Here is a 26,487-nt window from a genome sequence, read left to right as displayed (position 1 = left end):
ATGAACAAGTCAGGGCTGACAACACTATGGGGAGGGCCAAAATTTGAATTCTCATTGGTCTGCCGGTTCATCAGACTTTTTTCAGGGATATTTTTCTTCACTACACGATAGTCAGCTTTTAAAAAGTGCAGTAGTTCTTTGAAGAGGGACTACCTAAAAATGGCTCCTTCTTATCGAACAGCTCTGTGTGGATTCAGAATCCAAGTTCCTTTAGCGATGACAAATACAATAGTGATGAGCATGGTATAAGAACCTATATAAATAAAACAGACAAATCTATTTGTGCTATTTATATTAGCACTGTGGACTCCACACCGCCACGCAGTGGGCTGGATTCTATTCCTTTGCTGCATCATTAACAGATTTATTTACTACCTTCCAGTTAGAGCTAATCAGTGACTCCAGTGAGATACTGTTGAAGACTCCAGTCTGCTTGCTGGAGTGTAACTAAGTCAAGATTTGACCTGCAGAAACTCTATTGCTGGTGGTGATACAGAAGAAGGAAACAACCCAGTCTGACTTTCAGAGCCCAAGTAGAGTTTGTCAGGCTGACAAAAAAACATACATTTTTTACTTGTAAAAAATGTATAATTGATATAGAAACCAAGAGGACGCAGTGAACCCCACAGTGCCATTATTAGTCAAAGCAAAACTGCTTTTTAACTAGATCAGTGGTTCTCAAACTTCATTGCACCGTGACTCCCTTCTGACAACAAAAATTACTGCACGATCCCAGGAGGGAGGGACCAAAGCCTGAGCCGGCCCAAACCCCGCTGCCCTGGGCTTCAGGGGGGCCTATAACCTGAGCCCCACTGCCCCGGGCAATGGGGCTTATGCTTTGGCTTTGGCCCTGGGCAGTGGGGCTCAGGCTTCAGCCCCGAGCCTCAGCAAGTCTAACACCAGCCCTGGCACCCCATTAAAATGGGGTCGCAACCCACTTTGGGGTCCTGACCCACAGTTTGAGAACCGCTGAAATAGGTCATTGGAAGCAAGTTTTCCTTTTTTTCTAAATATCATATATCAGACATTTCAAATAATTATAAATACATTTTTGTGGTGGCCCGCAAGATAAAAAGGTACCTGAAATTTTGTCCCCAGTTTTATCTATAAGTCAGTTATCAGATTTTTAGTTGCAGAAACTATTAAATGAACTATGAACCCCTTGCTACTCAAAAATGATTTCACCTTTATGCCCACATGAGCTAGCATTTTTTTCCAGATTATGTTCCGCTGAAGTGCATACCAGCACCATTTCAGCTGCTGCTGAGCTTCCATAAAAGCAAGAAACCATGTAGAAAATGCTGGTGTGGAGCTCAGTAGGAATGTTTGCTGTTTGCCTTGTGAAATATTGGCTCAGACAGGTTTGCTACTTATTGATTACCTAAGTATGCATAGAGTTTAACATAGAAGAACAAGGTCCTTCTTTGTTTAGGGTATTAAAGGATCAGGCCCTCAGCACTGATGGTACATTTCACCCTTAAAATCGATCACACTATGTGGGTCCCATTTACAGCTACTGAACCTCACAAGGAATGTAGCAGGTTACTTTTCAGTGACTGTTTTTGTTCTAGGTGACTTATTGCATAAAGAGAATAAATGAGTTTTTTGTTATCTTCTGTGAAGAAGAGAGAATTTTCTAATAAATTTATATTTTTAACAGAATCTGTCCAGCTGTTTGTGGTGGTTGTTCAACCAAGAACCTGGAAGGCTCTACGTGGAATTGCAGTTCTTTTGTGCTGTATTTAATTTTGGTCAGGTACTTCACAATGTTTCCTTTGAAATTGCGTATTTCTCTTGGGTGCTGACGCCGGTAATCAGCAGTGATAGGAAAGAACATGCTGAGACTTTCAGTGGAGGGCTGATAAAATGTGAGGTGTATCAAGTTTTCTAGAAAGGGGCAGTGATTCATTTAAACAGGTCGCTTATCCATTTTCTGCTTTACAGGTTGTTCATGCTCTGCCTCCTGTTTGCAAGTTTTGTATGATGGGCAAGTGTTCCAGAAGTAAATTGCTATCAGCTTATTCTTCTCTTTATTTTAGCTGGTCTTACCATGCAAATAGCTCTGGAAAGATGTCATTGTGTTTGTAATATCAGATGAGATGTCGATCTCTACATGAATAAATTTACCAAACCCCTTTCTGGAGAAGTTATTTGACAGCCTATTGCATACCTGTGTCTGTCTGTCTCTTTAGGGTCCAAAATTTAAAGGATCCTTAATCCTATTTATTCTTTGAAATAGTGTCCAGGCCACAAAATTCAGTCCTGATGGCACTAAATTCAGTGGATTATTTTAATTTTCTTTTCTTTCCTGGGTCTGAAATAATGTCTTTTCTAGGTTTATAATACTGATATTTCTGTGTTGTGGGTTTTTTTCCTAGGGCTTCATATCCTTTGGTATATTTGGTTTGGATAAACATTTAATCATTCTGCCATTCAAAAGAAGGTAAATCTAATCTTTCAACACTTACCTAGGAAGGTTTAATGCTAAGGATAGCTATTAATAATGTTATTGGTCTTTTAAACCTCTACTTCCATCGCTGCTCCTACCTCCTCTCCTGCCTATGCTCCTTCCAGGGTGCCGCTCCTGAATGCCTCTTTGGTATTAGATTGGTACGGACACATGCAGTGAGCTGCACCCTTTTGGCCATGCCTTAATGTCACCGCTGCTGGCTAATCAGAGTCAGTGGGTGCCAAACTGAAAATCTGGTGGGACGTAAAAGTTCAGCTGAAACTGCATTTAAACCTTAGCTTGCAAATGAGCAATTGCTGTTGGTACAAGTGAAACTGCCAAAGCTACTGCTGCTTCCCCAAACCCAGGGAAGCTGAATATGTCACTTACGTGGGGGAGTTGGGACTCCTAAGTCCCACACTGCCCCAAGCTGTGGGAAGAACTTAAGTTGTGGCTGGAGCTTGGGAGAGGACTGCCACCCACGGTCAACCTTAAATTGCACAGGGTCCAGGCAGTTCTGAATCAAGGAGGCACACCTAGTTCCTTGCCTCCTCTCTGTGTTAGCTAGAATCAAGCTTTTGAGTGTTCAAAGGCAAACAGTATATGGGCTAGGAAGTTCTATCATGAGTAGCTGGTGTATGCACTATATTATAACAGAATTGGTGACAGAAATGATGCAGAATTTTCCCCCGAGTTCAGTAATATTTTTCCAGCTTTCCTTTTAAATTGCCAGTTTCTTTGTTGATTTCTTGGTTAATTATTTTTCAGGTTTGAATTCCTCTGGGGTAGTAGAGAAGCAGCAGAACGTGCAGAGTCTTCTGTACCTGAGGAAATCAGGATGACATGTCAACAATTTGTTCATTATCACAGAGATGCCTGTGTCAGAAGCATTGTCAAAGACAGAAGGTGGGGCTCTGTTCCTTTACAGAGGTTCATTTAAACTGCAGTAAGCTGTTCAGAGATCACAGGCTGGGAATAAAAATATAGCACTTCCATTAGTGTTTACAGCCATGGCAAATGTCTTCTAATTGCAGTATACATCAGTGTGAAAGATGAGTATTTAGCAGCTTGTTCAGGTAACTTGTCTTCAGTGGAAACATCAAACCTCATTTTTTTGTGACTAAAAGTATTTGCATGAGAAAAGTTTTGGGGGCCTAATCCTGCATCTTGTACTTACATGCATTTGCTATGGCTACATCTGTAAAGACTGCTCATGTGATTCTGGATTTGTAGGTCCTTGTCCCTTACAAGTTCATTCTTGTTGCTGATTTTTCATTTGAAGTTATAATCATCTTGTGATGTCACACAAGATTTCAGAAACAAATCGATGCCCTAAACTGAAGATTATGGTTTCAAGTTTGTGTTTGAGGTGGGAGGTGGGGGAGCAGGAGCAGAATAACTTAAAAAACCTTCTGCTTGTTTTGCAAATACCCATGGTATAAAGAAAAGGCAGCAATGATTTTTCTAATCAGAATGCTTCAGATTCAGTAATTCTTTAAAGAAGGATGAAGTAAGGCAATCTGTGACATTACACAGGGTATAATCTGGACTAAGGAACAGCTCTGTCCCCTCAGTTCTCCAATGTGGAGTGGTTTTTACACAGCTTTGCTGTGAGAGCTGTCACTCCTGGTCTGCTCCCACACAACCTCCAGCATGTAACTTATTATCAACTATATTGTATGAGTGCTATAGCCAGCCATTTGTGAATTACACTGCAGAGCAACACCAGCAAATTCCCAGTCCCAAAGTTTCCCAGAAATGTACGTCTTGTACTGCCCAGCTCTCTGCTGGACAATACAAGCTCATAGAAAGTTCGTTATTTTATTAATAGAAAATGATATGCACAAATCCTGTTATCCCAAATGGAGTTTCCCAAATAACTCAATCCAAACACACTGGTTTAGGTGAAACAAATTTATTAACTATAGCTAGCTAGCTAGATTAGATTGATTTTCAGTGACTACAAGTAATGAGGCATAAGTGTCAGAATTGGTTACAAGAAAATAAAAGTACAATACAACTAATGCTTACCTTAAGCTAAAGTAAATTCAAAGCAAAGGTCTGTCTCACCACATGGTTCAGCAGACTTACTGGCTGAATTCCCTTCAGTCAGGATCCCTCCCCCAGTCCAGTGCTGCTTTCTTTGTTCTTCAGGTGTTGTTGATGCTGTGGATAAAGAGAAAGGAGAGATCATTTGGGGTGTCTGCTCTCCCTTCTTCTTCGAGAATCATTTCCAGATGAGGTTCAGGAGACGGAAAGTCTGTGTGTATGGGAACCCCAGGCTGTTTCTTTGTCAAGATGTAGACTTTTCACTCTCACCTTTTTTCCTGCCAAAGACACCTCGTTGAGGCATTGGCTAGCTTTTTGTCTCTGGGAAACTGGTTTGTGACTGCTCCCCAGATTTGGAACATGTTTTAATAATCTCATATAGTAGAATCTTAGAACTTTACACACAATGTTGCCACACACATTTTACCAGGACAATGTCAGCAAATTGAGTTTTCAAATGATACCTCACAAGGCATATTTTGTACAAAATTTATCATAATCTTGCAAAAGGGGTGAACATAGGGTACAGACATCCCACAGTTCACATAGCAGGCTTCCTACCACATAAGCAAGCATGGCACATCAGGAAGTATTTTTACGAAGTAGACGGGTGCAGTTTGTACCTACATGGTGCATGGTATAGGCACCAACTCTGTGGGTGCTCCGGGGCTGGAGCACCCATGGGGAAAAAATGGTGGGTACTGAGCACTCACTGGCAGCCTCCATCAGCGTTTTCCCCCTCCCCCCGGTGCCTTCTGCCCACCAGCGGGCCCTGCCGATCAGCGCCCATGCCTCCCGTCCATTGCGATCAGCTGTTCTGCATTGTGCAGGAGGCTCTTCGGGGGAGACAAGAGGAGCAAGGACGCAGCACACTCAGGGGAGGGGGTGGAACAGGGCTGGAAGATGCAGGGCAGGGGCGGAAAGCAGTGGTGGCCTTGAGGGAAGGAGTGGAGTGGGGGTGGGGCCTGGGGCAGAGCAAGGGGTTGAGCACCCCCGGCACAATGAAAAGTCGGGGCTTGTGATGCATGGCATTTTATTCCCCCTACTGTTTCTTTGCTTTTATTGTTTCTGTTTCCTTTGAGAACTAATCAGACTTAGAGTGAAACATAAGCTTGTACATATATTTTGGGTCTCTGTATTTAAAAAATATCAATTTCTGATCTCAAATATTTGTATTTTATATTTGAATATTATGTACTGTGCAGCATTTCTTTCCCACCTTATTTCCATTTGTGAGAAAATGTGTGCAATCCCTTTATCCCTTATTTAAATATTCATCTAATTTCTCCTTAATTTAATAATACTGTGTCTGATATGATTTTGGTTCTTTGTTTTGTTGCTCCACTAATATAAGCTAACATTTGCTCTCATTTTTGCTGCTTGTTTTAATTAAAATATAAAGAAGTTCCTTGGTGATTGCTGTCTTGTGTAGCTGTTAATCATCTTTGTTTGCTCAAACTTCAGAAATCCTGCAGTTAGGTTCCATAGAGCAGATTTTAGATAACCAGAAATATTCATTACCACAAATACATTTCTGAGTGATAGTTTCCTAACACTGACTAGAAGGTAGTAGTATTGCCTCATCACTAAGTCAAAACAAACAAAACAAAACACTTCCATCTTGCATCAGTGTCATATTGTTCTCAGTTGTTCCCTCTAGTAAATAAAGATTCAGTAAGATAAGCACATTAAATGACTTATCTACAATATACACAACTATTCAAACTTGAAGAAAAGGTGAGCATTAAAGTGCAGCCCAAGTACCTAATGCTTCTGGCATTTTACCTTTCATTAAATCAGGTATTTTGTTACAGAAGTGGTCATGCTAATGAATACATTTGAAGTAAGTACCCAATAATTTGTATATGTACGTGTGTTGTAGTCGGATTGCTGTGTAGGTTCTATAAAGTTTATTTTACAGGCATAACAGAACTTTGCATGCATTTTGCTTTTCATCCAGACGTTTAGGAAAAGGTAACGAAATGTGCATGCCCTTAACATACAGAATTAATAGGTTCTCTTCTAACATACTTTTAACTTTCATGCTGTCTTTCCTTGTTTTCCCTGTATTTTTCCTTGCCTTCCCCCATCATGCAGTGGTGATAGCAGATTTACAGAACATATGGGTGAATCATTCCTTTGACATACAGGTGTGGTGCAAAGACCTCGACTGGCATCTTCTTTGGCTGTGAGCTGGTGAACTGGCTTATCCAAGTTGGCCTTGCTTCTGACCGTGGTGAAGCTCTGATGTACGGAGACAAACTGGCAAAAGGAGGAGTCATCCAGCATATTACCAATGAATTTGAATTTCAGGATGAGTACTTGTACTACCGTTTTATTCATAAGAGATCCACAGTGACTGAAAGCCACTGAACTGGGCATGTATTCAGAGCGTAGGCAACAAAGGGCAAGTTTGTCCTTCTCACCTGCCCTCACCACTGAAATCTAAAGCATTTTCTTTCTTATGACACTTATCGAATTGGGTGTTCTCACTTGTAATGCTGATGAAATTTGGTGGTTCTTGTTCCACCAAAAGAAAATGTGTAGCAAATGGCCTGCTTTGAATGCTCACTAATGAAAAAATCTCTGAAGTAGGACGCTCACAGTTCAGTTATTTTTCCAGTTTGAGCATAAGCAATATAAAATGATTCCCCACCCCCAATAAAACTGCACTTAGCTGCTGATGACGCATACAAAACTTCAAAGCATTCTATGTTAAGAATATTTCCTTCTCCTGGAGAAATCCTGAGCTCCCATTTAAGTTAATGGGAGTTTTTTCCTTTGACTTAATGGGAGCAGCATTCGCCCCTGTTACTTAGGACCCTTGCGTAAAACCAGGAACTCTGTGTTCAAATTTTAACTTCTCAGTTTATGCTGCTTACTCCTCCCTTGAAGAGAAAATCCTCTGATTGTAATGACGTTAATTGCTGTGAAGATGATCATGATGTCAAGGGATTAGAACTCAGGCATGAGCAGATGAACAATTAACAAAGATCCTGGTTTTATACAAGTTTACCAAGTCTTAAAGAGAGGTTTTTTAAAAAAACAACCAAGCCAAACAAAACCCTAGAAACATCACAGAATATAATGAATTCTAAGTCGTTTGTTTTCCAAAGATTTTCTCTTAGGTGTTAGTACAGGGGTGGGCAAACTTTCTGACCTGAGGGCCACATCTGGGTGGGGAAATTGCATGCAGGACCATGAATGTAGGGGGTTGGAGTGCAGGAGGGAGTGCAGTGCCCAGGAAGGGGCTCAGGGCAAGGGGTTGGGGCAGAGGAGGGGTGCAGGGTGTATGAGGGGGCTCATGGAAGAGGGTTGGGGTGAGGTTGGGATGTGCCCTGCGGGAGGGGGCTCAGGGCTGGGATGCGGCCTGTGGGAGGGGGCCCAGGGCAGGGGTGCAGGGAGGAGTGCGGGAGGGGGCTCAGGGCAGGGGGTTGGGGTGCGAGGTGCAGCAGGGGGCTCAGGGCAGGGGGTTGAGGTGCGAGGTGCAGCAGGAGGCTCAGGGCAGGGGGTTGGGGTGCAGGAAGGGTGTGAGGTGCAGCAGGGGGATCAGGACAGGGGGTTGGGGTGCAGGAGGGGTTCGGGGTTTGGGCTCCGGCCCAGCACCGCTTACCTGGAGCAGCTCCAGGGGGGCAGTGGCATGCACTGGGGCCAGGGCAGTCTCCCTCTGTGCGCTGCCCTCACCTGTGGGTACCTCCTCCGAAGCTCCCAATGGCCGTGGTTCCCCATTCCCGGCAAATGGGAGCTGCAGGGGGAGGTACCCGCAGGTGAGGGCAGCACACAGCCACTCCCCCCCTCCCCCCGGGCCACAGGACTTGCTGCCGGCCGCTTCTGGGAGAGGCATGGGGCCCACAGCACCATGGGGGTGGCAATCCCATGGGCCAGATCCAAAGCCCTGAGGGGCCGGATCTGGCCCGCGGGCTGTAGATTGCCCACCCCTGCATTAGTAACTCTGCACACAGTAATTAGCAAATTATACCTTCATCTTCAAATCCTAGAAGCAACTGCAACTCTTGGTGGGGTGGTAGATATTTAGTACCTTTCCAAATCAAACCCAAAACTTTGAACAAAGCATAAAACCTTTAAACTAGGTGTAATGACTTTGATCCAAAGAATGATCCAAAGAATCCTTGTTGAATTTCTGAATTTGGTTTTAGAATATCTAAGGATTTTAAAATTACATTGTCTTTATCAAAGCTTTATCTCATGGGTACAAGATAATCAAATTCTAGTAACCTCCCTAAAATGTTCAAATAGTTACTCAAGTACTGTATGTTATATTCATATCTAACTTGAATGCACCAAAAGGAGAGTTTGAGTCCATGTTATCTGTAATAGTTTGAAATTGCTAAAGCAGAATCCTGGAGTATGGAATAGCCCGTTTTACTGCCCTTTTAAAACTGCAACAAGAGCGCTAAGTTGCCATAAAATTCTAATCATTAGTGTAATTGAAAAAACAGGAACAAAATCTGCTTTGTTTCCTCATCTGGAGTAGCTACATGTATACATCAATTTTCCTCAGCCCTTTTATTTTTAAAGACACAGATTTTACTTTACCTTTTTATGTGGCCATTATCTGCTAGTAGTAAGAATAAAGTCATTTTAACAGCATAAACCACAATACTTGAGGAAGTGGCTTTACAGTAGCTACAATTTGGATGTTGCACCAAATGCATGCAAGACTGATGCTGAGAAAGCAATTCCTTTTTGCTGTCAAATATATACAGTAGTCTTATTGCACGTTAGTCTGCTGTGTGCATTGATGCAGACAGTGTCCTACTGTATGCTATACAAACTGATGTTTTCTTTTTCCACAACAAAGAAACTGACATTTGTAGCAGGCAGTGGATTGGCATTATCCATGAGTGAAGTGGATGGTATACTTTTGTTACACTGAAACAGCTGAAAACAGCTGTGTCAAGCTATTTTGGATGAATTATAGATGTGTGTATGTTAAGAGTAGAAGCAATTAATATCTCTGGCTTCTGAATGTTGCTACTTCTCAATAAATCTATAGTTATTTTATCTTGTGGTTCTGAATTTTTATTTATTGTAATTTCATGGGTTACCTCAAGAGGCCAAACTCTGTAGGGAATACTTTTATCTCTTTGTGAGGGGCTTCTCTTCCTAACACTAGAGACTTGGGAATCCTAATTTTTGCCATCTTTTAATTCCACCAATGCTGCTCTTTAATTGGCTGGAGGGTTTGCTGGTGACTGTTAATTGATTTCTTTCAAGTGGAGACTATTGTTCTGTTCTCCTACCTGAGTTAATGAGGTGGCCAGTCTAGCTGTGAAATATTTTAAGTGACTCAACTCCTGTTTATTGGCTTCCTAGATTTGGTGAGTTCTCCATTCAAGAAATTGGCCTGTTAAAGTACTGAATATGCCCATTATCAGCTTAATAACATGGCGTCTGTTAGACTCTTTTGTATTTAAGCTTAGTTAATTATGGGTGAACATCCGTTTTGGCAGTATCCATACATAATTTGGCAGAAGTTGGACCAAATTGCAGAAGGATAATTCAAATATTCCATAGAATGAAGCACTGAGCTCTAACTTTTTTCTTGTATGTTTGTAGCCCTTACCAAAGGAAGCAGTGGAGAAATGGGGCATTTGTACTAGGTTTCACAATAGAAAAATATTAGATAATGTTTTTCAGTGAATTGTTTGTAAATAATCTTCTGCCCCTAAAGTTTGAAAATTAAAGTGAGTGTGTGGGGGGAGGGGTCTCTAAACCAAATATGTGCAGAGGTTGCCCTCTAGCGGACACTCTAGCTTTCAGTTGAATATAGTTCCTTTTCTCCTTCCCCTATATTTCGGCCAGAATCTTGTCTGAAAGAACTAAATCCCAGGGTCCATGACAGCAAAATATAATAATATCACTTCACCCACCTCCAGAATCTAGCACACCATCTACACTATATATCACTTTAGGCCAGGAAGGGGAAAGCATGTTAGAAAATACAGGGGAATAGCTGAAACGTCACTGCCCTGTTGGACTCTCGGCTGCACACATAACAGGACATCTCCACACATTATGATCAAGTAGGAAAGTAATCCAATTTATGACTTGGTATAATGTAGTGGTGAATCAAGCACTATAATGTGAAAAAGTAGTTCTTACTTCACAATCCTACCCACCACAGTCTTGGTGACTTAGGCTTGAGCTAAGTTCTGACCCAACAGCTTTTTTCAGCACCTGAGTTTTATCATTAAGCTGCCCATTCAAGTGCCCTTCTGGGAGGTGTGACAAGATCACAGCCCAAAGTGGTACGGCTGCCAAATGGCTCGCTGTCGAAAACAGACATTCAGTAGGAGCTGAGGTGGAACACAGCAAATCACTTTATTCAAAAATATCCTCTGACAGTTTATGAACATTCTTTGTATTACTGAACCTTCAGGAAATCTTGTGTTTTCTATGTCTGTGCTAGCAGAGTCACTGTCACCTTAATCAAACTTCTATAGAAAATGTTTTACCTACTGGCATTACTCTTAACATCTGTGATTGCTAAACCTAAAAGTCTGCATGTAAAACTTATCTTTTCAGTTTGCTTTGTATACTTGGCAGCACTCCACTCAGTTTCAATTTCAACTTTTGTTTGTGGGCTCTTTCACACAATGATGATGGAAAGGATATAGTTTACAAAAGAGCAACACTAGATTTGTAAAACTACAAATCAAGGTGTCTGGCAGGTGGAGTATCTGAAATAACTTAGTTCTTGAAATTGACTACATAAAGATGATCACTTTGATGGAGGCAGGGGTGATACAAAGTTGCTAGAGTTCTATAGCTCTTTGTATAACTACTACATACTGGATTCTTGATTTCATACGAAAAGGTGAGGACTCTAAGGCCTTGTCTACAATGCCAAGTTTTTTTTGACAAAAGGCAACTCAGAAGGCCTTGAATAGACGTATGTAGAGACCAAAGAAGGAATAAGGGTAACATGATGCACCCAGTACTTCACTCTGTTGACATTACTAGTGTGTGATAAAACAAATCAGTATAGAGCCATTGGAGGGAGAGGTGACCTACTCTCGGGACCGGTATGCATTATACATCAGATGTAGCCCCTACACTCTCAAAAAAACTGCGTAATCACCTGATCAACATCCTATACAGCAAACAAGAAAGATTAAGAGTGAGCTCTCAAAACTGGATACTCTCATAAATTTCTCCTGCTGATAATAGCCCACCTAAATGGATTTGTCTCATTACAGTTAGTATGGCAACCCCCATCTTTTCATGTTCTCTGTGTGTGTATATATATCTTCATACTATATTTTCCACTCCATGCGTCTGATGAAGGGGGTTTTAGCCAACGAAAGCTTATGCCCAAATAAATTCGTTAGTCTCTAAGGTGTCACAGGTACTCATTCTTTTTGCTGATACAGACTAACACGGCTGCCACTCTGATACAAAACTATTGTAAGGCTTTCTGGAGGGTCTGTCATAGCCAGAATCCTGATCACAATTTCAGACCCTCTGTTTAATTTCTAGGATTATAAAAAGTGTGTTGATCACTTTTCAACAGCTTCTTGCCATGGAAGTGGTGTTATTTCAAATACTTCACATTGTGGGGGAAGGCTCAAGTCGTGTCCGCCCCCCCCCCCCCCCCAACACACAAACACTTAGCAGGTGGTATTCACAGTAGTTGTAGGATAAGAGGGTTTCCTCTGCTTGGATTTTTCATGCCACTACTAGTGGCTTTTCCTCCTAACACAGGGAAATATTACAAGAATGTTTTCTCACAGTATTTTGCTGACTAAAGTAGGTGTTGGTTGCTAAATAATTAGATGTTAGTCTATCTCTATACAATTTTAATATAGATGAAGAATTGCAATTGGAAGTGTGACCTGCACTCTATTTCTATTACACAGACTAAGTTATAGGCACAGAAAAGCAACAGTTTTAAATGGAGAAAATATACAAATGGGTAGAGTTCTTCAAATTTACCCAGGAAAAGTGTTTGGTTTTTTTTAAAAAAAATACTTGTATAAATCGATCTGATTTCTGTGCTAATACGGATTGCCTGATGTATTTAATGTGTTATTACCTGCACTTACTAACCAGTTACAGAAAATTTAAACTGATTTTTAGTATGCCAGTAGTATCACCAGTTATTTTATACATTCTATACTTCAGATACTTTTAAGTACTTTCTCTTTTACAAGTCTTCCTTACCTTTAGCTTGATTCTGTATGAATGAAGTCAGAATCCTGCATTTATCCTTCCAGTCTCTTGCCATGAATACGAAGGTAATGTTACAAATTGATCATGACTTTAATATAGGATCAAGGATTTAGCTTTGCTTAAATCACGCTTTAATAAATTAGCAGCTTTGGCAAGACAAGTTATGAATAACAAGGCGTTCATCTAAAGAAGAAAAGTTTAGTCTCTCTTTTTAAAACTGTCATGCTGTAAGAGTAGGCACACTTCAGATCTTTAAATACTCAGACCTATTATTCATTGTACTTGTGTGTTTTAAACAGATGATTCAATAAAATGATTGTTACGAAAAACAGTCCAGTGCTGTCTTGAAAAGTGCACTGGCAGAATTAATTTCAAAGTAATCAGAGAGTAGTACATAAAACCAAAACACTTCTTTCTAAATAAAGGTTAGCAAACATATAAGGATGCTAAATCTTAAATGTTTTGTGGTAACTGGCAGGACATTTTGTATTGCTAAGATACCAAACACTCATTACCTTAATGGAACTTGAAAGTCAAAGCCATTTTAACACATTTCAGTCCAACTTACTTATTGGAAAGTTGAAGCTGTAATTTGGTTTTAAAATGGCAGATTACTTTAGACACACTCCTACTCAATGTGTTAATTTGAAGGTTAACTTGTCATTCACGCATTGCCACTTGCACAATTAAGTGTAAAGTACATATATCCTATTAAAGTAATACTAGATAGACTATAGCTCAATCCTAGCGTACAACTGTCATGAAAACTCTTACTGCTGACAAGTAAAATATTTTTCTTAGTGTGGCAATTGTACAACTGGAGGATTATTAGCAGAGCGTTAAAATAAGTATTGGTGCTGCGATATTTGTTTTACAGGAATAAATTAACCTCAAAGGATAATGATACATAATAGTGGCTTCTCCATTTCAGAGAGTTCTCGCTTGTCCATTTTAATTCAGGGAGTGAAATTATGCTGTGATGATCAACTTGAGTAACACTTTTTGAGTATAAAATCTACATGCATATTCATAGAGTGAGTTGTTCAAAACCAAGATGCACCGAATGAAAATCTTAATCATAAAATAACCAAGAATTTCAATACCTACTAGGCATTTTAATATTTAATTGTTAATCAAGTTGGTTCTTACTGGCATTTCACCTAGTTGTCATATTCTTTATCTACAGCCAAGTGTCATTTAAAGGCAAAACTATTCCCTACCTTTGAAAACATTACTTATTTGATCATTATCAAAAGCCCGTAGGCCAGCATATATAAGATGCTAAACACCTAATCATCAATGGAAAATGACTTGTCCAAAATAAGATTTGATCCCTAGAGCCATACAACTACAAGGGATCATGATCACCAGGACCAAATTCCACTGCATTTGATTTATACTCTTAAGCATATGTGTTGATTTCCTCTTCCACACACTGTGAAAAAAGGTTAACAGCTTGGTTAACATCAAGACATCCATTTTGCAGGATTGATTCCATCTTGCTAATTTTCTCTTTCTCCAACTTCCGTATCTGTTCCAGCATCTCTTTACCTTTATCCTACAAAAACAAAAGAACACATTTTCGAATGAAACTCTAACAGCTCTGTACAGTTTAAAACAAAGTCTTGCTATAGTCAATCATCTTTCTACTTAAGCTCTTATACCTGTGCCCATAACAACAATTTGTGATAGTAGTGGGAATCAGTGCTGTCCAGTTTGTGTAGGTTACATAGTGTTCTTGCTCAGATGCTCTGTCCCTTATACAGTATTTGTCTCATCTACCTACAAGTTCCAAACCTTTTGTGCGAGGGGCTTGAATGGTAAAAATGAAAAGTTCTTCAGTGCTTTCAGCAGCAAAACGTATTTGTGCAGAAGTGCCTTTTTAGAAATGGGTGTGTGTGTGTGTAGATTCTGAATAGCCCTGTCTTTGGATGGCATCTATTTTTGGACCAAAAGTTTAAATAAATTCTAGGCTCTACTTCAACAAAACCAGTGACCTTTTAGAAGTCAGCAACTAGCCTCCTTGCTCCACAAAAAATAGGCAATTCTGCTGATGAGGAAAACTAGGGCCTGTAATTCTCGAAGGTAGTTCCAAAAAGGAAAGCTGTAATGTAAACGAGGATTGTGTTTTCACATCATAGTCTTGACCCACTCTGAGCAGCCTTAAATAAAACAGTGATAAAAGCTTGAGCCCTGTCTAGGCTACTGTCTTGCCCATTGTTGTCATCAGCTTATCTGTGCTGATGGAAATTAGGGCTCCCACTCTAAACACAGCCACAGTGTGGCAGAGCTGTATGTTGTACTAATGCAGTAAGCATGCTTTGAAATCCTCATCTGTGGTTGGTGTGCTGTACTGCTCCGCTGCTTCAAGTTTCTTCGGAGGATGCATTAGTGGGACACTGTCTCCAGGAGCTACAACTGGAGCCTGACTAGAGATGGTATGAAAAGGAAGGGAAGACAACTGGGCTTAGGAGTTAAAAACACCAAAGAGAGGAAACAGAAGAGTCAGGACATTCAGAAAAATGCTTGGCCTGATGTGACATCCTTGGGAGTTAGACCAAAGGAGCTGGCAGGAGTGATAGGGAGGGCCCACCCAGAGAGAAGCCAATCACACTACTCTTGGTAATAAATACTCCAGGATTTCTATATTTAGCATCTATTTTCCAATAATACTTGGTGAAAACTAGAGGTCTTCATCTCCCTCAGAATCAAAACATCCCATAATATTCACGCCCCCTTCATCATTTTAGTCGAATTAGCTAAGGTAGCAACACCTGCAGTGTCTTCCCACAGAGGGGGCTGGACTAACTCATCGACCACCTATAACCTCTAAAATCATGTTCTCTCTCCCACTTACCCTGCTTTCAGTTTGAGTGGGATATTAGAAGCAGAGCAGTGGTCAGAGGAATGTAGTGCTTCCTAACTCTGTATTTACACAAAACTGGCCTCCCTGCAGCTCCTCTCCACTCCCCTGCCATGTCCACTGTGCTACCTAGCTACAGCTTCTCCCATAATCTGGCCTGCATTGCTGCAGCTGCTCAGCATGTGCCTGCTCGGTAGCTGCAATTTTAAAACCTCCTTCCCACCCATCTACCTGTTGCTGCTCCCATATACATTGCTCCAAGGAGTGCACCAACCCAGTGTACTTTAGACCTGGTTCTATCGGTTACAGGGCTTTATACTGAAATCCTTCCGGTGAGTCTAAGCAGACTCCAAACCTCAGCCTTTTGGTAACTGGTGAGCCTCATATTGGCCTACATATACCATTGGTCACAGCCATTTATGAAAAATACGCTAATATTTATTACAGCAAGTGCATGGTACCACTAGCTAATTTAAACTAAAATCCTCATCATTCAACATGCAATCTGGAGCTCAGGCAGTACCATCGCAAGCTATTATGATATTAACTCAAAACAGTGCTGAGCACATTGATGCACTTAATCACTGGTGTCCAACGTGGGGCATTCCAAGGAGACTTACGAAGAAAAGTCTGTGACTTTTAAACTGAAGTGTTTGAATCAATCCTGTCACTACAAGGAAGTGGTAACAGGCACCCCAACCCCTCCCTTCAGACCCAAGAGCAGCACTTGTGATTGCTGGGAGTGCTCTGACCAGGGGCCATTCCTTCCATGCTGGGGCTGTTCAGTAGTACCCCCAAGGTCTGGCTGGTGCAATTATAGGAGTTGAAAAAAGAGTAGTCTGGCCTGCTCCATTCCAGGCTTTGAGAACCCTAGGCTTAGCAGGACAGAAGTTTGACTGGCTGTGCCTGAGCCTAGGGAAATAGTTGAGGGATTGATGGTGGCTCTTTGGCATTTCTGAAACGTGTGCATACGAGAGGCTGAACAGATTGCCCACTGGTGCACTACATAAATATTCTTTACCATCCAACAAACTGGAGCCTTAAACAGTATCACATCTGCAAACCATGAGTGGAGTGAATAACCCAAATCACCACCTTGCACTGAAATCGAACATACCTTGAAGGTTTCCATAACCACAGCAGCACTTTCATGTTGCTTATAGAGCTCATGTCTTCGATCTGGCTTAGTCAGAAACCGTGGTTTCTTCTTCACTGGATCATCATGACCAAATGTTGGTGAGCTGGTTTTTAGTAACTGAGTAATATTTGGCACAAAAATAAAAGGCTTAAAAACAGATCTAGGGAGAGGAAACAGAACACAGATTCATTGATATAGTTTTATTAAAGGTACAAGCAGAACGCATTGTATTTTCCTTCCATTTATCCCCTCTACTTCCACTGGAGAAAGGCTTCAAATAACTCTTAGCCTTGTTTTAATTACTCAGATAAAATGTGTATGAAGTCTCCCCACATTTTCATCGATGTTATGTATGTACGTAAAGGAGTAATGAAACCCTAAATTATGACATGCATTTGGCTCTCACTACATTTTGGGACTTGTTTTAAAATAATAAAATGAAACTAATAAGCAAGTAAATGACACCATCTTATAACTTAGAAAACATTCGCTAACTTTTCATTTTAATTAGTTATTGTATCACCTGTCAGGGTCTGGAGTTCCTGTAAAGAAATGAATACAAGGGAAATTAGGCTCCTGAGGTAGAACGGAGACCATACTTCCAGTTGTCATAAATCCTCCTTCCATATTAATGCCACTCTCTTTATCCCGAAGAATTTCCATCATTGTTTCAGAAGTTATATTGCCTGTTTAAGATACAAAACAATGAATTTACAAACAAGACTAGTAGTGACTAAATACCAGCTACTCTAGAACTGCATGCTTTACTCCTCACATTTTTTCAAAGGTAATGTTCATGTTAATATGCTGTGTTGGCAAAAAGACCAACTGGTGCAAAACAAGGGATATCAGACTAGCTTCTTACACGGTAGTTAAAAACATGAGAGGGACACTTTTTAGCTCTGTCATGAAAGCAATCAATCCTTCAGCCCACATACATAGTGGAATAAGCCACATGTTTAAAATAGCAAATAAGATTACTGTTTTATTTTTATCTTTTCTGATAAGTAAATGACAATGAGATATTGCATTTATGACTCAAGTGCTATAACAAATGTATTTTGGACTTCCAAAGTATATGACAAATAATAAGCCCAGCAAACAGTTCAGATAAAATAACTTTTCAGATGAAAATTCATAGTTCAAGATTAAAGACTAAACTTCCTAAATGCTGTGTGGGAGTTAAGCAGACAAATCACAGTATTGCTTACTGGTATTATCTATGTACAAATCCCACTAGACTGCTTTGAAAATGTAAAACTAATGACAACTGTATGTGGATTTCCTGTGCACTGCTTTGAAAATGCAACTCGAAGAGATTAAACTGTTCCTTACTATTTTACTTCCCAGGTAATTTATATTTCAAGATGACCAGCTGAAATGATGCACTAGAGAACAATCAGTTTTATATCTTGAATGGAATGGAACCACACTAACGTAGCCATTTGTGAAGGGCTATGTAATACTGATCAGCAAGCACCAAACTAAAAAAGGCAAACTTGAGTTCAGCATCCTTGTGAAAATAATTTTCTTTCTGAGACAGGGTGAATGGAACCCCTTCATTGGTATTGGCTGTTCTTGTGAAAATTCTAAAAGTAAATTATTTTAAAGTAGTTAATGTTCAAATGCTGTCTCTGTTTTTTATATACTGTAGTGGTTTATGTGAATGCCTAGTGATGTACTGCCAATATTTTAACAAGGGCACCTACAGACATTTTTCCTCCAAATGCAGTACAACAGGTGAGCAAATGCTAATATAAAAGAGAGGAACCGTTAATCTATTAATTGTTTTTTCCATTTTAAAGGGATATTGGCAACTCAAAACCTCCTACTCTTGCTATGTTTTCCTCATACCATCTCTCAGTGGATTAGGATTTCTAGTTTAAATGGCCTTGCCATTTCTAGTTGAACTAAGAAAATCATGAAGACTGCTGCTCAGTGAGAAAACTTAAGCTGACTTGTCTAAGTTTCCCTGTAAATGATGCAAGTTGCAACCCATGTTGCGCTTCAAGTATTGCACATGGTTAATTAACCATGTGCACTCTTCTCCACTGTATGGGCGCAACAGGCTGAAGGAAGCCAGCAGGAGGGATTCATCACAGTAAATGAAGGAAACGAAAGAGAGGAGGCAGTTTTCATATTTGGTCAAGGTCAGTCATTGCAAACCAAGATTAAGTGCAGGTCAGCAGCTTGTCCAGTAGGCACAATGTATTAAATTTCTCTTGTCTAGATCAGGTTTTTGATTCTCCTGGGTTCCCCATATAGTCTCTCAATAGCTACTTTTAAAATAGCTATGATATTTATATTTGTAAAGTTTCTCCACACACCGAAGATCAGTAGACTGGAAGACTTTTTTTTTTTTAAGCTATTGGGAGAAAAAGCTTGGAAGGGTAGAGTATGATAACTATGCCTTTGTTTCTGCTCTAAATTAAATAGCTTTTAAGGCATGGATTTTTAAAAAAATCTAAAGGAAATGAAACTATACCAGGCTGATAATTTGAATACCTAGGGTGATTTAAAAATGGCTGAGGTGAATGCCTGAAAATGGGGATTTCAGTGAAAATGCTGACAGAACCTTAAAACTTCTATAATACAGGTATTAAGTATTCAGAACCTGCAATTCCCAAAATGGATGCAGGATTTACATGATCACCAGAGTAAGATATCTATAGATAATTCACTAGCACGCAGTGAATAAGTGCTAAAGCTGGGGTGACCGAGCTCAAAAAAACAAAAAGCACCCAGGGATGCAATTTGATTTCCGTTTAGATTAATCATTTCAAATGCAACAGTGAATCCAGATGCTATTTTGAGATATATGCAACACAGTTAAAAGCTGCCAAATAGAAGCAGTTGGAAGAGAAGTAGTAGTTTCTCTCTGCATAAACGTGAAAAAAGTCATGTGAATAAGTTGGTAACTAAGAATTTCTTCTGATAATGCTGTAAATTCCTTTATCCTGCTTTCAGATAGGGTGTTTTACTGGACTATATAATTTTAACAGTAACATTTTTTAAATCTATGTTTTTAATATGAGTATCTTCAAGTCCAACCAAAAAAAGGTTAGATTAGGCAGAATGACTTCATATTCATATGACAATAGTGTTCAGAGGTGGGTTCAGTTAGGCACTTGTACTAATATAGGCCTTCCCCCAAGCTCTCCCAAGCTTGTATAAATGGCAGTGAATTTTTGGAAGTCTGCTTTTTTTCTGCCAAGTAGGTGGATGGAAAATAACCCATCAAATATTCCAGAACTAGTCAGTCATCAGTCCTTGCTGAGCACAGAACAAGATAGCCCTCGCTTGGTAAGCCTATAGCAGGGGTGGGCAAACTACAGCCCACGGGCCACGTCAGGTCCGTCAGATGTTTTAATCTGGCCCTTGAGCTCCTGCGGGGGAGCAGGGTCTGGGGCTTGCACCACTTCAGCTGAGAAGTGGGGTCAGGGCTCCAGGCGGCTCCCGGAAGCAGTGGCATGTCCTCCCTCCAGCTCTTAGGTGTAGGGGCAGCCAGGGGGCTCTGCACGCTGGCCCCGCCCCAAACGCCACCCCTGAAGCTCCCATTGGCCGGGAACTGCAGCCAATGGAAGCTGTAGGGGTGGCACGCAGAGCCACCTGGCTTCGCCTCCACATAGCAGCCAGAGGGGGAGACATGCCGCTGCTTCCGGGAGCTGCCTGAGGTAAGCGCCACCCGGAGCCTGCACTCCTTACCTCCTCCCATGCCCCAACCTTCTGCCCCAGCCCTGATCCCCCTCCCACCATCCAAACCCCTCGGTCCCAGCCCGAAGTACACTCCAAACCCCTCATCCCCAGCCCCACCCCAGAGCCCACCCTGCCAGCTGGAGCCCCCCAACCACCTGCCCAAGCCCAGAGCCCCTTCCCATACCCTGAACTCCTCATTTCTGGCTCCACCCCAGAGCCTGCACCCCCAGCCAGAGCCCTCACCCTCTCCTGCACCCTAACCCCAATTTCACGAGCATTCCTGGCCTCCCATATAATTTCCATACCCAGATGTGACCCTCGGGCAAAAAAGTTTGCCCACCCCTGGCCTATAGGTATGGCTGCAGTATTAAATGTTTAATATATAAAATTTGTTTATGATTTCTCCCCACCCAATTGAGAAAAATGCAAAAAATATTAGAAAACTTAAAAATAGTGAACAGCCCTTAAAAATCCAATCACTCTAATACTGTCTTCAATTGAATTATTATTGAATTAACCCAGTGTATGTACCACAGCAGACATTTTAATCGCTTGAATTAAATGGACACTGCATACTAAATACTTTGTTTGATTTGCTATAGTCAAATAATAATGGGTACCTTTGTGTTTATTCAGTAGCTTATAGCCTTCACAGTATCTGCCCCTTGAAGTTGTCATTCTGGCAGTATTTACGTAGGAATATATGGCAGCAAAATCAAATTCTTTTTCACCATCCCACCAGCCTTTGCTCTTAGCATAATCTCTCATTTCAGGATGTTCCCGATCGATCTTGGTTGTTATGGAGAGCTGGTTGGAGATATTCCGCACACCCTCTGTTTGTAAAGTGGGGAAAGAGATCATTTAGTGCCTTTTATGCAGTGATTTATCCAGTATTTTATTTGTTTACATTTAGCTTACTGAAATGTATTTTATATTTTACAGCTTTTTTGAAGTTCTCATGTAACCTGCTGAGTTCCCCTGCAGACCTGGGAATTTTTTGGCTTCTCTCTCTTTCTCCCCCACATCACACACATCCAGGCCATATCCAAATTCTGCTACTGCTTCATTCTCTGCAGCTCTGATATTCATTTTTATTTCCATTCCCACAGCCAAGTGTTTTGTTCAGGTCCTCGTTATATTCCAGCTCAACTACAATACCGGCCTCCCAAACAATCATCTTTCTGCCCATCAATTTGATCCGCTCACTCCTCTTTGAATCCTTCCCGTGGCTCCATGTCTATTATCGCATCAGTTTTTAAACATCTTTTCACCATCCTTAAAGCTCTGCATAATTCTGCCATTCTCTTGTCATGCTTTACATTGCCCATGTTCTCTCCTCCATCAGTGTTTGCTTGCACGTTCACCTCTGTGGCCCGCATATATAGTACAACCTCCTTGAGCTCATCCGTAAGCCCCTACTCTGCCTACAATTAAGTCCCTTCTAAAGACTGATTTCTGCTATTGACATGAAAGCAGCGTGGTACACACGTACCCAGAAGCTAGCTGGATCCCCCACATCCTAATGAAGCAGTTAGTATATTAAAAGCAGGGAATTACTAATGCTGTTGCAGTGGGAAGATTTAAAATCCTAATGAAGAATGTTACCCTACCTTCTATTTTCTCTGCTGCCCAGTATTTTCCTGAAGTCTCTAGTACCCAAGCCTCCTTTCTATCAGCTATCAGAAAACTGTTATGGTAGGTAAATGCCATGTGACTCTCCATACAGTTTCCTCCTTGTCCATATTTTTCTAGCAAGTCAACCATGACAGTGAGGGCATTTTCAGCTGTATCCGCTCTTTCGAGTCCAAGTCTAAAACAAAATTAAGATGTTACCTTTTGTACTTATCTTGTTTTAGAAGAATTCTTAAACATCAATATTAAAGTTCAATCTGAACAGTGAATACTGTGGTGGGATGTGTCCCTGTCTAAACCAGAAAGGGATCAGACCCCTTCACTGGGAAGAAAGGAGGAACCTACCTGAGCTCCTTGTTAAGCTGCTGGACTGTATATCTGATTGGCTGTGCCTCCTTCCTGGGAGAGGATGCAATAAAATGGAAGTGTGCAAGGGAGGAAGAAGGGTCCTAGGAGGTGTCCTCATTCACCCCCCATTCCCAGGTGGGAATTAACTGCCTGCTCTGAACTAAGAAAGAAGGGTTTAACTATTGGCAGAGACTTCTACCATACTAAGACTAGTTTGTTCTTAATTGCTTGTTTCTGGTCAACTGGAAATTGGCAAAAAAAGAAGCTGGCCTTTCTTTGTTTTTGTACATTTGTTTTATTTGAGGATCTGTGGCCAAAACTGTGACAGAAAAAGATTTGGGGAAGAATAATTACAAGGTATGACCCAGACCCCTCAAACTGCAATTGTGTGCTTGTGAGAATTTCAATTCATAATTATTCTTTAAAATAATTCTAGTAGTACTGATAAAACAATTTCTAATATCTTCGTTTGCACGGTCCATGTTAATGCTTCATCCACCTCAAAGATTCACAATGACTTTAACAGCAGTTGGAGCTGGCCTTTCTTCCTAGAAGTGTTCATATTTTAACCAAGAACAGAACAGCAGAGAAGGCAGGGTCCTTGCCTTCAGAGATATGTTCGTTTCTATATAAAAAAATGTATCTGGGTTATAACCTGAAACCAAATTCAACATAGTATATTTATCTAAATACAACTAGAGTATGTGCCAACCTGAGAAGGTCCATGCCTAGGAGTGCTTCATTATCACAGACTTCTTCTCGTCCCCACACTGCTTCATTCCCAATGCAAACTCCATGTTCATTGGCTCCCATTTCAGCACCCCATATCCAAGATGGACGACTCAAAACAACCGCATATGTTTTTTCTGCTTGCTCAATTTCTATATAAGTGCACTGCAACATAAACCAGGGCATGGGAAGTGTAATAAAAAATCAAAATGCTACTTAATGAATGCAGGGCCTGAAAGTTCTCATTCTGCTAGATTTCCTTTGTGACAGGAACTTCCAACAATAACTAACAAAATCATATCTCTAAATTCCCCCTCTTCTCCTTATCCCACAAAACCATAGACTAGTAGACTATCATTAAAACCCCCAAATTCAATAGAAATACATGTATATACTATGTAAGTGAAGTAGTATAATTAATAAAAACAAACTCTCTTTAAGGGTTCTCCATTCCTAATTTGCATTGGAAGACAAAATATCTGGTTTCCTATTCAAGTGATTAAAGGGATACCTGCACATACTTTGGATCCCCAAACTCTATCTATTTTAAAATAGCTCTCCAATCAAGGTCACAGGGTTGTTAAACATAGCGAGGGAGGCAGTTTAGCTACACATTTCAAAAGGCCCGCAAACTAACTTCTATGCTGCAGGTAGATAAGGGTCTAGATTCTCTGCTGTAGGAGATGTTGGGTATCTATAAAATAAACTAATGTGCTATTACCAGCAACCTTCATTACAAAAGGCCAAGCATTACTTACAATGGGACCCACAAAAAGTGGGTTTACAGTGAGTCAAATAAAAGAGGGTCCTCAAAAGCAGAATCTGAAGGGGTGCACTGAGCTGACACTCACTGCACTAAGTCAGTCGGTATTTCTGATGGAGGGTTATGATCCTGCTGTGCTAGTACACAGCAATACAAAACTTACACTATTTTACGTCTTGTGCTTGGCCAAACATAGGAGATTTTTTAAAACTAATGTTTAATTCTTTACTATTTTTATTGTATGGTGGGCAAGCACCCTTAGTTTCTGTTCAAGAACACTTTGCTCTTACCTCAAGCTTGTCTCCTGCCTTATGAGAAGCAGCAGGGAAATAGACTACCTCTTGCACTTCATCAGAGGGTCTATCTGAATTTTTTCCAAAAACAACCCGGCTGCCAACTGTTGCTGGAGGCAGCGCCACAAATGTGTCACAGGAGCGAGGTGCAGTGGTTCTTGAAGCCATCCTTGAAATAAATAATAACGTACAGGAATGCACTTAAAATTCAGAGCTGGGGGTGCTTCCCAGACAGGAACAGGGGCCCGAGCGCAATGACGGCATTTCACCGAGGCGTGGAGGCTGTCACACAGGTAGCTGAACGATTACTTTTTTCTGGAATAGGTCCCCGAAACACAGACTTAGAATCCACCCCCTGGGCAAGAGCGGACGTGCAGAATGGTAACTAGGGAGCCGCTCTCTTGCGGTACCGGGACGTGAGGCCGCGTTCCCTGCCCCGGGGCTAGCAGCAGCCCCCCCGCCCCATCGCTACGGCAGCGCGGGACGCTACTGCAGCCCCAGCCGGTCTCGCTGTTTCCCTCAAGAGGGGGCGGGGAACCGGGATCCCGTAGGGCCAGGCGCGCCCAGCGGGCAGGGGTGTGGGGGGGAGGGGCAATACAGGGATCCCGAAGGGGACCCCCGGGGCGGGGCTACGGGCTGTCAGGCCCGGGCGGGCGGGCTCCGCGCAGGTCTCACCTGGCGCACGCGGGCCGCCGCCCGACTCCGTGTGGGGGCAGGTGTCAGCCCGCCCCGCCGCCCGCAGGAAGCCCCGCCCCCTGCCCCGGAAGCTCGGGCCCGGCCTGGGGCAGCGGAGCGACTGGGGCGAGAGGCCTGAGGAGGCCGCGCCGGCGCCGCCGCCGCCATGGGGAAATCCTTCGCCAACTTCATGTGCAAGAAAGACTTTCACCCCGCCTCCAAATCCAACATCAAAAAGGTGAGCGAGCGGGGCCGGGCCCCCAGCACAACGCCCCGGTACCGCCCCGGCCGGAGCCACTGACCCCCGGCACAGCGCCCCCGGTACCGCCCCGGCCGCAGCCACTGACCCCCGGCACAGCGCCCCCGGTACCGCCCCGGCCGCAGCCACTGACCCCCGGCACAGCGCCCCCGGTACCGCCCCGGCCGCAGCCACTGACCCCCGGCAGAGCGCCCCCGGTACCGCCCCGGCCGCAGCCACTGACCCCCGGCACAGCGCCCCCGGTACCGCCCCGGCCGCAGCCACTGACCCCCGGCAGAGCGCCCACTGCACCGCCGGTACCGCCCCGGCCGCAGCCACTGACCCCCGGCACAGCGCCCCCGGTACCGCCCCGGCCGCAGCCACTGACCCCCGGCACAGCGCCCCCGGTACCGCCCCGGCCGCAGCCACTGACCCCCGGCACAGCGCCCCCGGTACCGCCCCGGCCGCAGCCACTGACCCCCGGCACAGCGCCCCCGGTACCGCCCCGGCCGCAGCCACTGACCCCCGGCACAGCGCCCCCGGTACCGCCCCGGCCGCAGCCACTGACCCCCGGCACAGCGCCCCCGGTACCGCCCCGGCCGCAGCCACTGACCCCCGGCACAGCGCCCCCGGTACCGCCCCGGCCGCAGCCACTGACCCCCGGCACAGCGCCCCCGGTACCGCCCCGGCCGCAGCCACTGACCCCCGGCACAGCGCCCCCGGTACCGCCCCGGCCGCAGCCACTGACCCCCGGCACAGCGCCCCCGGTACCGCCCCGGCCGCAGCCACTGACCCCCGGCACAGCGCCCCCGGTACCGCCCCGGCCGCAGCCACTGACCCCCGGCAGAGCGCCCACTGCACCGCCGGTACCGCCCCGGCCGCAGCCACTGACCCCCGGCACAGCGCCCCCGGTACCGCCCCGGCCGCAGCCACTGACCCCCGGCACAGCGCCCCCGGTACCGCCCCGGCCGCAGCCACTGACCCCCGGCACAGCGCCCCCGGTACCGCCCCGGCCGCAGCCACTGACCCCCGGCACAGCGCCCCCGGTACCGCCCCGGCCGCAGCCACTGACCCCCGGCACAGCGCCCCCGGTACCGCCCCGGCCGCAGCCACTGACCCCCGGCACAGCGCCCCCGGTACCGCCCCGGCCGCAGCCACTGACCCCCGGCACAGCGCCCCCGGTACCGCCCCGGCCGCAGCCACTGACCCCCGGCACAGCGCCCCCGGTACCGCCCCGGCCGCAGCCACTGACCCCCGGCACAGCGCCCCCGGTACCGCCCCGGCCGCAGCCACTGACCCCCGGCACAGCGCCCCCGGTACCGCCCCGGCCGCAGCCACTGACCCCCGGCACAGCGCCCCCGGTACCGCCCCGGCCGCAGCCACTGACCCCCGGCACAGCGCCCCCGGTACCGCCCCGG

General features: G+C 43.7%; 3 protein-coding genes across 13 annotated transcripts in view; 2 read left to right on the top strand and 1 right to left on the bottom strand.

Annotated features, from left to right (window-relative positions):
- The window catches only part of GPR155 (G protein-coupled receptor 155), a 43,663-nt gene extending 36,134 nt beyond the window's left edge, over window positions 1-7,529 (top strand). For 9 of the 11 annotated variants that reach the window (XM_073305899.1, XM_073305900.1, XM_073305898.1 and 6 more), the window contains 4 exons: window positions 1,661-1,756; window positions 2,379-2,443; window positions 3,218-3,355; window positions 6,649-7,529. In XM_073305899.1, the coding sequence (XP_073162000.1) occupies window positions 1,661-1,756; window positions 2,379-2,443; window positions 3,218-3,355; window positions 6,649-6,871 (522 nt within the window). In that variant the 3' untranslated portion in view covers window positions 6,872-7,529. The other 2 variants (XM_073305901.1, XM_073305902.1) reach the window with 2 other exon arrangements.
- Window positions 7,530-10,819: 3,290 nt separating this feature from the next.
- Window positions 10,820-24,935, bottom strand: SCRN3 (secernin 3). Its single transcript, XM_073305891.1, has 8 exons — window positions 24,832-24,935; window positions 24,154-24,325; window positions 23,084-23,265; window positions 22,002-22,201; window positions 21,012-21,224; window positions 17,219-17,381; window positions 16,675-16,855; window positions 10,820-14,252 (listed from the first exon to the last, which is right to left on the bottom strand). Exons 2-8 carry the CDS (start codon window positions 24,322-24,324, stop codon window positions 14,097-14,099), a joined length of 1,266 nt encoding a protein of 421 aa, XP_073161992.1. The 5' UTR covers window position 24,325; window positions 24,832-24,935; the 3' UTR covers window positions 10,820-14,096.
- The window catches only part of CIRSR (corepressor of RBPJ and splicing regulator), a 46,346-nt gene continuing 44,640 nt past the window's right edge, over window positions 24,782-26,487 (top strand). The window contains exon 1 of the mRNA XM_073305889.1: window positions 24,782-25,069. Within this exon, the coding sequence (XP_073161990.1) occupies window positions 24,998-25,069 (72 nt within the window). The 5' untranslated portion in view covers window positions 24,782-24,997. The remainder of the gene's footprint in view (window positions 25,070-26,487) is intronic.

The sequence above is a fragment of the Lepidochelys kempii genome, chromosome 11 (assembly GCF_965140265.1).
Source record: "Lepidochelys kempii isolate rLepKem1 chromosome 11, rLepKem1.hap2, whole genome shotgun sequence".
In the NCBI taxonomy this organism is placed as follows: Eukaryota; Metazoa; Chordata; order Testudines; family Cheloniidae; genus Lepidochelys; species Lepidochelys kempii.
The sequence above is the reverse complement of the archived record's forward strand: the minus strand, read 5'-3'. Positions and strand labels throughout refer to the sequence as shown.

What these genes read in the sequence shown, in the direction of transcription:
- SCRN3 (XM_073305891.1), bottom strand. Translation starts at nt 24,324, where the DNA reads ATGGCTTCAAGAACCACTGCACCTCGCTCCTGTGACACATTTGTGGCG. An exon ending in CTAGGCATGGACCTTCTCAG is followed by an intron (nt 22,202 to 23,083) that starts GTTGGCACATAC and finishes ATTTTGTTTTAG; the next exon opens with ACTTGGACTCGAAAGAGCGG. An exon ending in GGAACTCCAGACCCTGACAG is followed by an intron (nt 16,856 to 17,218) that starts GTGATACAATAA and finishes TCCTCTCCCTAG; the next exon opens with ATCTGTTTTTAAGCCTTTTA.